The sequence below is a fragment of the Miniopterus natalensis genome, chromosome 7, assembly GCF_054644295.1.
Source record: "Miniopterus natalensis isolate mMinNat1 chromosome 7, mMinNat1.hap1, whole genome shotgun sequence".
NCBI lineage: Eukaryota > Metazoa > Chordata > Mammalia > Chiroptera > Miniopteridae > Miniopterus > Miniopterus natalensis.
In genome coordinates this window covers 60,027,547-60,037,569 of record NC_142087.1, presented here as the reverse complement: position 1 = coordinate 60,037,569, position 10,023 = coordinate 60,027,547, and the positions used below count along the sequence as shown (strand labels likewise).

Here is a 10,023-nt window from a genome sequence, read left to right as displayed (position 1 = left end):
GACAGAGACTGGCTGGGCTTTACAGGATGATCATCCTAGCCCCTTGGTTGTTCTGTACCTCCTTTGATGGATACTCTTGTGGGCACTAATGTAAGACATAAAGATTTGCACTTTTTATGCCTATTCCTTTGTCTTCAGTGTTCTAATCTTGTTCCCTGATCAGCCACTGTCCAGGAGTCTGCGAACATACGTATCTTGGGCTCCCCCTCCCTTCACACCAAGTTGAGGATCGGCCGTGTTACTTGACGCACTGCCTGATGGGAGTACTTCTCTTCACCACCACTTTTCACAGTCAGTCTTGAGTGGGGCTGTGGTGTGGCAGGAGCCCACATACAAACTAATGACAATTAACATGTAGAGCCGACCTGTCTTTGAACCGGGCCTGAGTTTGTTTGCTCTTCTCCCTCAGTTCGGTGGAAGGAAACTTCCTGTGAGGCCGCAGGTATGAGCTGAAGGAGAGGCACGAGTGCAACAAAGGAAGGTGGTGGAGGTGTCCGTGTTGCCTGTTTGTGTGATGTATTTGGCTTTCTGGGTTTCTGGGTTTGCCCCACCTGATCCAGAATGTTCTACTTTCACTGTATGGTAGATTGCTGTTGTGCTGGTTGGACTTAGCTGTCTGAAGAATGCTAAAATATTTTAGTAGCAACATTATTTCATGTTTATATTTCCTTTATAATTTTATAAAATCTATCTCTTTAAATGAAACTATGGAGGCTTTCTGGCTTTTCTTATTAGTCCCTAGTGACATGAACTTATAACATTTTCTTCAGTACACCAGCAGCAGGTGGTAACAATCAATCATGACTTCATCTCTTTCAAATGCTAGTGATGTTGAATGAGCCCTTCCCCCTGAATCTTACCCTGATTCACCACAGATCAGGCCTCTAAGAATTGTGACGCTTCAGCTCAGAATTTCTCACCATTCTACTTTCATAAACAGTGAGACCTTTGTTACCATCTTACTGGGAAGGAGTCTGATTCCAGTATCCCATCTTGATAGTTGAGTTCCATTTCTAATACTAACTGCCTTAGTTTGGGTTACCCCAGAGACAAGGATTTGAAATCAAGTTGTTTATCTAGGAGGTGAGTCCAGCCGATAACTGTTAAAATGGGAAGTGAAAAGAGAAAGAAAAGAAGTGAAAAAATAGTTGCCACTGTGGGAAATGAGCTGACTCCCACTGGGGACTCTGGGAAATAGCACAGAACACATCTCAGTTCTTCCACCTGGTGGGTGAGGGAGCTGGGCATTTGTATTAGTTTGCTAAAGCTGCTCTAATAATGTACCACAAATTGGGTGGCTGAAATGACACTAGTTTATTGCCTCACAGTTGTGAATTCCAAAATCAAAGTGTCGGCAGGGCTGGTTCCTTCTGAGGGCTGTGAGGGAGGGATCTGCTCTGGGCCTCCTTGCCTTGTTAGATGGCAGTCTCCCTGTGTCCAACCCTCTTTTTATAAGGATATCAGCTGCACTGGATGAGAGCCCACCCTTATGACCTCATTTTGATTTGATTACCCCTGGAAAGACCTTGTTTCCAAATAAAGTCATGTTCTGAAGTACTGAGGGTTAGCATTTCAACATATAAAGTTTTGGGGTTAAAATTCAGCCTATAACTATATACCAACTCCTATCTGTCACTGGTTGGGTGTTGCCTTCAGTTCCCGGCAGTGCATTATTTCCCTGGCAGTTTCAGCCGGTCATACATGTAGCCTAAGAGAGCTCTGAGGCTCAGAGGTGCTAGTTGTTGGAATTTGGGTCTGCATACCCAGAAATAAATGCCCAGGGGATACAAGTGGGACACCAGCAGTGTCTGATGCTTTGGGGATGCAAATAACTGTTTCTGTGACCCATTTAAACTTTGTTTCCTAGTGGGTAAAATTATGAAAGGCAACATAAAAGGAAAAAGACAAGTTTTATATGTTTTTCTTCCTGTGGAAGTAAAAGTCTATTAACAGAAGAGATCCCCTCTATACAAGTCTTTAAAAAAATGAGGTTGGATATTTTTGGTTACTTTTACTGTCAGCTAATTTTCTCAAGAAACTGATATAATGTAGAAGTAACATGATTTTTTTATAATTTTAAAAAATGCGTTTAGTAATCATGAATGATGAAAGAATGCCTCATACAGAATGATGTGCAGGAAGTAATTAACTGGAATGAATGACTTCTTGGAAATCCTGTCACAGGACTTTTCACTAATGGGGAGTTGCCACCAGATGGCAACAGAGATTCTTGTAATCTGATTTAGTGAGCAAATTTAAGAAAGGTTCACCGGGCGGGCATGGCTCAGTGGTTGAGTATCTTCCTATGAATCAGGAGGTCACAGTTCGATTCCCGGTCAGGGCACATGCCTGGGGTGCTGGCTCGAACCCCAGTAGGGGGCGGGCAGGTGGCAACCGAGCAATGACCTTCATTGATGTTTCTATCTCTCCTCCTCCCTTCCTGAACTCTCTGAAATCAATAAAAACATAGATTTGAAAAAGAAAGAAAGAAAGAAAGAAAGAAAGAAAGAAAGAAAGAAAGAAAGAAAGAAAGAAAGAAAGAAAGAAAGAAAGAAAGAAAGAGAAGAAAGAAAAGAAAGAAAGGAAGGAAGGAAGGGAAGAAAGAAAGGGAGAAAAGAAAGAAAGGAAGGAAGGAAGGGAAGAAAGAAAGGGAAGAAAGGAAAGGAGGAAATAGGGAAGGAAGGAAGGTCCACCCAGGTCTCCTTCCTGAGTTCAGCAGCTTTCACTGAGCCCCTTATGAAAAGCACTGTTCCAGATGCTGGCTGACCTAGGAACTGTGGTCATACTACATTTTGGCATGCCATAATATACTATATGAATTACACTCCTTTTATGAATACATGGGTTTTGTTTTTAATTGATTGGGATTTTTTCTGAGATTAAAAATTATTTTAAATTCTGAAAGTTGTAGTAAAAATTAACATAACCTATCAGAGGGGAATTTGGTAAATATTTACTAAAATTAAAAATGAAAACTTTCCAACTTTGGTCCCCCATAATGGCTCTTGCAAAGAAGGGTGCCGAGAAGAAGGGCTATTCTGCCATCACGAGGTAGTGACCAGAGACTACACCATCAACACAAGTGCATCCATGGAGTGGGTTTCAAAAGGCGTGCCCCTCAGGCACTCAGAGAGATCAGGAAATTTGCCATGAAGGAGATGGAACTCCAGACGTGCTCATTGACAGCAGGCCAGCAAAGCTGTCTGGGCCAAAGGAATAAGGAGTGTCCCATACTGTATCCGGTGCGGTTGTCCAGAACACGTAATGAAGATGAAGATTCACCAAACAAGCTCTATACTTGGTCATCTACATACCTGTCACCACTTTCAAAAATCTACAAACAATGTGGCTGAGAACTAACTGCTGATTGCTGAATAAAGTTATAAAACTGCCAAAAATAAAAATAAAAATGAGACTGTGTCTGAGTAGCAATTTCACATATAGGCATTTGCCTTATAGAAGTACACATGCACAAAGATATATAAGTATGGTCATTGTAAGCACTGTTTTTATTAGTGGAAAATTTGAAATGACATAATGACCATCAGAAGTTGATTTAAATAAAATTATGGAAGATTTAATTAAAGGAAAAATGAAGCAGAGTTATCTGTCCTTACATGGAAATATCTCCAAGATTTAAAATTAAAAGGTCACAGGTAATACATGCATAGACACTGAGTATTTCAGAGTGTAATATTTGTACATGTGTAGAAAAAGCCTGAAAGGATGAATGCTGCACTGTTAATAATAGTTAAGTCTAGGATGAAGAGTGTTAACTTTTTATTATATGTACTTCTACATTGTGTTTTCAGACACATTTAAGAATATTATAATTTAAAACTATTATAAAAAATAAAATAAAGCTATTATAGAAAATTTTGAAGGAAAAAATAAACCCAATACCCAACAGTCAATATTGTGACTATTATCAATAATCTTTTAAATAAAATATTTCTGATAGTCATCTTGGCCTCAGTGTATATGTATATGGTATTGTAAACATGGGTTGACCAAGCCTGGCTTCCTCTCTCAAAAGTCCATTTATACTGTACAATTACATTGGTTCAAATCCCAGCTCCACCATTTACTAGCTGCATGACCTTAGGCAAATAATTCAACCTCTCTGAGCCTTAGTCCCTGCCTATAAAATGAGAACAATAAAATGATTGACTTTGTAGTGTTGTTATGAGAATCAAATGAGTTATTATGTGAAAAGTACTCAGAACAGTTTCTGGCTAATAGAGCTCAGGAAATGGTGTTTATTGCCATCCAGAACTCAGTAGTAGCAAAGCCCTCACTGCTAATTAGGCCAGTGATTAACCCTGCTTGCTGTCAAAGTGATTTTTTTAGAGTGACTGCAGAAAGCATTTACATATAGAAAATACATTTATCATTATTTGTTTTTTTTTAGACTAACCTTTTAAATTAATTATTTAAAAATTAATCTTCAATGTATTCAAGTCATACACATTTTAAAATTTAGTTTTTCTTAAGTCTTCAAGTTATCTTTATAAATCTTAACATTCTATTTATAAATTTAATACATTTAAATATCTTCGTTTAAGGGGGAACTTTAACATTTGGCCAACTCAAATTCAACAGACCAAACTTTGTTAAACGATCAGTCCCATTTATGACTTAAGTTCCTTCAAACATTTAAACTTCAGTATAAAATATATTTTGATTTCTTCTATTGCCTGAACTGACCAATAAACATCACTTCTTATACTATTCTACTAAGGTCTAACAAATTCAGTTTATAAATACAAAATATGTTTGCTTTCCCCCATAGGTTGTGATATAGTTATTGCAATTTATCTATACACTGTGTCAGCTTCCCAACTAAGCTGTAAAGCATTGGGAGTGATGGTAGGGCCAGTTCTGTTTTGTCAAGTAGTGACTGGCACTTAGAGAACTTTGAAGGCCAAAAGGATTTGAATTGGCAGAGGCCAGAGAGAGTTTTCTAGACTGGAAGAAATACCAGCAAAATTTGTAGATCATATGGTGGAATAAAGATTTTGTAAATATTGGGCAGGTCTTGCCTGTGATAATTTTATATACACTTATATGTCCCCCCCCCCCGGGTGTATAAAATGTGCATGTATATTCTTAGTAGCTTGATAACTTTTTTGTTGTTAAAGATTTGGGATCAAAATACATAAAACTGTATTTTACATGTTTAATTAGCTCTTCAACAAGACACTGTGCAGGTTGCATCTCTGAAGTCCTTTCCATTTCTCATGCTATATTCCTAGATTTTTCATTCTAGGGTATGCTGTCAGTGGGGGTTCATAGTTTTGTTTTTTTCTTTTTCCTCCTATACACACTATCTTATCCCACACCAGACAAAACAACTCACATTCATTCATTTGAGCCATCAAATATTAACTGAGCATCTACTATGTGCTCACCAGTTTTCTAGCGGCCCTTGGGAGGCCTCAAGGAACAAAACACAGAACACTGCCCTTGAAGATTTTATATTCCACCCGTATTGACAGACACAAACATTTAAGCAAATTATTTAGTATTTTAAGAGTAACTAAGGGCTTTGGAAAAAAGAAATTGTAGAGCTGGAAAAGGGAGATGTGGCCAAGTTTTCCACATTTGAAATTTTTCAATGAAGAAAGTGTGTAAAATCTGCTAAGAATATGTTTATGGGTCTTGTCTCATTGCTTTCTTCCTCTGCCTTCTTTGGGACAGATGTCTCTTTCCCGCCTGGGAATTTGTACAGTAATGATAATAACTACTATTTATTGACATGCTTGCCACTACCAAGCACCTTTCACGATTAGCCCACTGAACCCCCATTACACCCGAAAAGGCAAGCACCATCATGCTCTACAAAAGAGGAAACTGAAGTGTACATCTCGATGGACATCAAGGCTGTTTCTTGGAGCGCAAGGCTACCTGGATCTGGTTATCAAAACAAGATTGACAAGCACCTCTCGCCCGACTTCTTTCAGCCGAAGTGGTTGAGATGTGCGAGCCACCCGGGGTCCGAACTGAGTGCGGCTCAGCAGAGTCGGGAACCCTACGCGACCAGCCAGCGGAGCCATTCGTGCCCCGCCCCTCCGCTCTGCCCAATACAACCCAGGGGAATTGGCGAGCCTGGCGGAGCCTGGGGGCCGCGAGCACCCCGGCAAGGGGGCGGGGCCTGACCACAGGGGGCGGGGCCATCCTCCTCCAGCGAAAGGGAGTCCCGGAGTAGTTTGTCCTATGCTGCAGCCCGTAGAGGCTCCGAGTTGCCGCCCCTTCTCCAGGAGTGGTGGTGACTTGATCATGTGACATCCTGGGGGCGGGACTGCGCAGGTTGTGGGAAGCGCTGGGGGTTGACAAAAACAAACGGCGACGCCGATGCCTTGGGGTCTATGGCTGAGGCCTTGAGACCCACACGCCGGGCCAAGGCCAAGGCCAGCCGGACTAAAACCAAGGTGAGGATACCCCTTGTCCCCGCCCTCCCCGACCCTTCGAGGCCTTGGCGGGTGCTCTCTGGCTGCCTTTTCCTCTCTTGGGCCTCTTCGGCCAACTGCACCCATCCCCTGCGCCCTCCGCTTCTTCTGCCCACATTTCCCCATGTTGGATTCCACCACCTATTGACTCCATCCTGGTCCTCTGTTCCTCCTCCACATTCCGCTGCCAGACCTCGCCGGGCTCTTCCCTTCTTGGCTTTCCTCACCTGGGTCTGGATTCCTGCCACGAAGCAGCTTTACTCGTCCCAGCCTCATCTTTGACTCTTTCTCTTTTCTTTATAACTTGGGAACATTTTCAGTCTCCCTGGAGCCTAAAGAGGGAAGGAACCTCTCCTCCACGCGGAGAGCTTTATGGATGGCGACAAACAGAAAGTAGACTGTAGTGATCGGCCTCTTCACTCTTAAAACTCAAGGTGATGGTGGTAGTGGTGGTGGTGCTAGTTATTTCTCACTATCCTGGTTGTTTAAGACGAAGGCACGGATGTCCAGAAGTTAAGCCACGGCGAGACTCACACCGTAGGGACGGATTAGACTGACGTGTGGTATTGGTGTGTTTTTAGGTTGATTTGTTTTTAGGTGTAGTCTGAGTTTGCATTTTGTTACTATATATTTTCTGAAATGACATTTATTTTACAGTGAACAGATTAAATGCTACCTCTGGATGGCTGAACCTAGATAATTTTGGCTTACCTGAAAAACTGAATTTACGTTAAGGAAATTATGAGGATGGTATTACAAGTACAGGAAATCTCCATGTCTACAAATGAATGATGTTCCAGAGCAGGCGTAACTTAAAAATGAGACCAGAATCTGATTTTCTCATGAGAACAAGGCTTGAACAGGATACTAGTGTTTCAAGGTACTATATTTAATAAGTTGTAAGTGACTTAAGTGAATCTCTTTCATTACGATGCCCGTTAAAAAGGCTCTAGTGGAGTTAATGCGCATTCGTGTACCCAGGTCTGTGAGGAGTTAACTGTTTGGGAAGAAAGCCATTTTGCTACCTAATTTCAGGAACATTTTAAAGAGAAATACTTTTGCATTTAATTAGGCAAGAACTATCAAAACAGAGGAGGAAGAAAAAAGCCACTGGTCAGCCTTGCATAAGGTCCCTGAACCTAGAATATAGTAGTGCTTAACGTGTAAACATCAGTCTGTAGAGAACAGAATCTTAATTAATTCTTAATCTATTTTTTTTTCAAATAAATATTCTAAAATAGTCAGTTAAGAGGATTCTCAATTTAGAACAGTTTCTAAAATAAATTTAAAATCTTAAACTTTTAAATCCATCATGAAAAACCAATTGTTCATTTTCTTGATACATTTCAGGCAACTTTCCTACAAAAGGATATGTTAATTTATTTTTTATCTGTTAAAATTTATGAAGAATCCTTCATTCTAGAGGAATTTGGTCAAACCAGAAATCCTTGACATATACTTTATCTCACATTCCAAATATAATCAGTCACTAAGTCTTACCAATTGTATTTTTAAAATATTCTCTTGATTCTGCCCATTTCTCTCCATCCTAATTACCACTACCAACCTCCAAGGAAGTTGTGTTGTTGTTTTTTTTGCTAAGCTGGCCTCTCCAAGTTCATTCTTGCTGCCCATTCTCTAATCTAAGGCTGGATTGATATTTTAAAAAACTGATTACACTCCTCCTCAAAACCTTTCAAAAGTTTCCCATAGCCCAGAGGCTAGAGTCTGTAAAGTCCTTAGCATGGACTCAGGGCCCTCAATGATCTGGCTTCTTTTTTTCTCCTCAGCCTCAGATCAGTGTCACGTGCACCCCCCCCCCCCCCAATCCATCAGTACCACAGCCCTTGTAGGCCCTTGGTAATATTTGTTGGATGAAGTAATAAATATCAGTATTGAATAATATTTCCAAGGTTTGTCACTCAGAAGAATTTACTCTGGTAGATTTCCTGAGTAGTATGAGAAAACAAATGGAAAAAGTCCACAATACCTGTAAGGCCCTCATACTTGTCAGTCTAGAAAATGAATTCTTTTAGAGTAAATAGATTCATTTCTTAGTGCTGGTTATGGTTTGATATTGATCATAAAGTCCTACAGTAATGAAACCTTTGCCATCTGTAGTATAATTTGGCAACTATTTACAGAGTCATAAAGTAGTTCCAAGGCTCAGTTCAGGAAGTGAGTAGTGTCATGTGTTATTGTCTTTGAATAGTTTGAGCGGCTTCTGGATTTTACCCAGCAGCTGACCTACATTCTTCATTGTTAATCATCTGGTAGATGACCTCATATTGTTAGGTTGTGGTTATCACCTGATACCTAAGAGTTAGTCCTGATATTTTCATTTAAAAAAAATCATTTTCTGCTAAATGTATCCCGCACCTCAGAAGACCCTGACTTTATTAATCTTGGTAGATTATGGGGTAAGAACAGTAGATTTTTAGATTGAATTTACTTTGTAGAAGCAGTGTATTTTATAATTATGGAAAGTATTTTATAGTTAATTTTAAATTCTGAATGCCAACAATTCATTAATAGTGAGAGTATATGGTAATTGCTAAGGACAGAGTGAGATGTGGCCCAGAAAGCTGATAACAGAAAGACTTTTAACCCCTTTCCCTTGTTGCTCTTCAGCTTAGGTGATTTGTACCTCTTAGTCCCTCCCTCTTGTCAGTGGTTATAGGAGTGAAGTTGGGGGATGCTGTATATTATTATGTAGCTCCTTTCGTGCCTCCTAAGATTCATTCATTTGTTGAAGAAACACTCATTGATCACCTCCTCCTACTATGTCCCAGAAACTGTTCTAGACATTTGGGAATGATAGAGGAAAAAAGCAAAGAACCTGGCCTTAATGGAGCTTACCTTCTAGAGGGAGAAAACAAACAAAAAACCCTATAAAAATAAATAAATAATATCATGTTAGAAGATGGTGTTACAGAAAAAAGGAAAAGAACAAGAAAAGGAGTTAGGGAGTACTGGTGAGATACTAGGAAGGGTTGAAATTTTAAATAGGTTGTCAAGGTGATCCTTAGTGAAGGTGACATTTACATGAAGACATGAAAGAGATGAAGGAGTTAGTTCTGTAAATATTGGGGGAGAATGTTCTAGGCAGAGGGAACAGCTGGGGTAAAACAAATTTCTAGAAGTGCCAGAGCACATAGTAAGTATAAATAGTTGTTGAATAATTCAATAATTTCTTAATATTGTGATTCCTGTACCTATGACAGAGTTCAGCATGTAGTTAATACTCAATTTTTGAGAGTTATAGGTCATCATCACTATTGTCTCAAGAAACATTTATTGAACACAGTGTCAAAATCAAAGGCAGATCAGATCCAAACGGGCATAAGATGTCTACCTGGCCTCAATAGGATGTCCGGCAGTTCCTGGGGAGGCTAAGGGAGGCCTCAAGCTGATCTAGGTCCTTGTCACACAGCAAGAAGGAATTCAAGAGTGTGACAAAAAGATTTAGCAAAGCACAGTACACACAAGAAGTGAGAGCCAGCGACCTCGGAGAACAAGATGTACCTGATGGGGTCTGGGTGGGAGGTTTTTATTAAACCGGCAAAGTGGGAAG

At 40.1% G+C, this 10,023-nt stretch overlaps 1 protein-coding gene across 2 annotated transcripts in view; it reads left to right on the top strand.

Moving 5' to 3' along the window:
- The first annotated feature begins 6,332 nt into the window (after positions 1 to 6,332).
- Positions 6,333 to 10,023, top strand: part of EPG5 (ectopic P-granules 5 autophagy tethering factor) — an 81,644-nt gene continuing 77,953 nt past the window's right edge. For both annotated transcript variants that reach the window (XM_016225043.2, XM_016225042.2), the window contains exon 1: positions 6,333 to 6,431. In XM_016225043.2, coding sequence (XP_016080529.2) covers positions 6,369 to 6,431 — 63 coding nt within the window. In that variant the 5' untranslated portion in view covers positions 6,333 to 6,368. The remainder of the gene's footprint in view (positions 6,432 to 10,023) is intronic.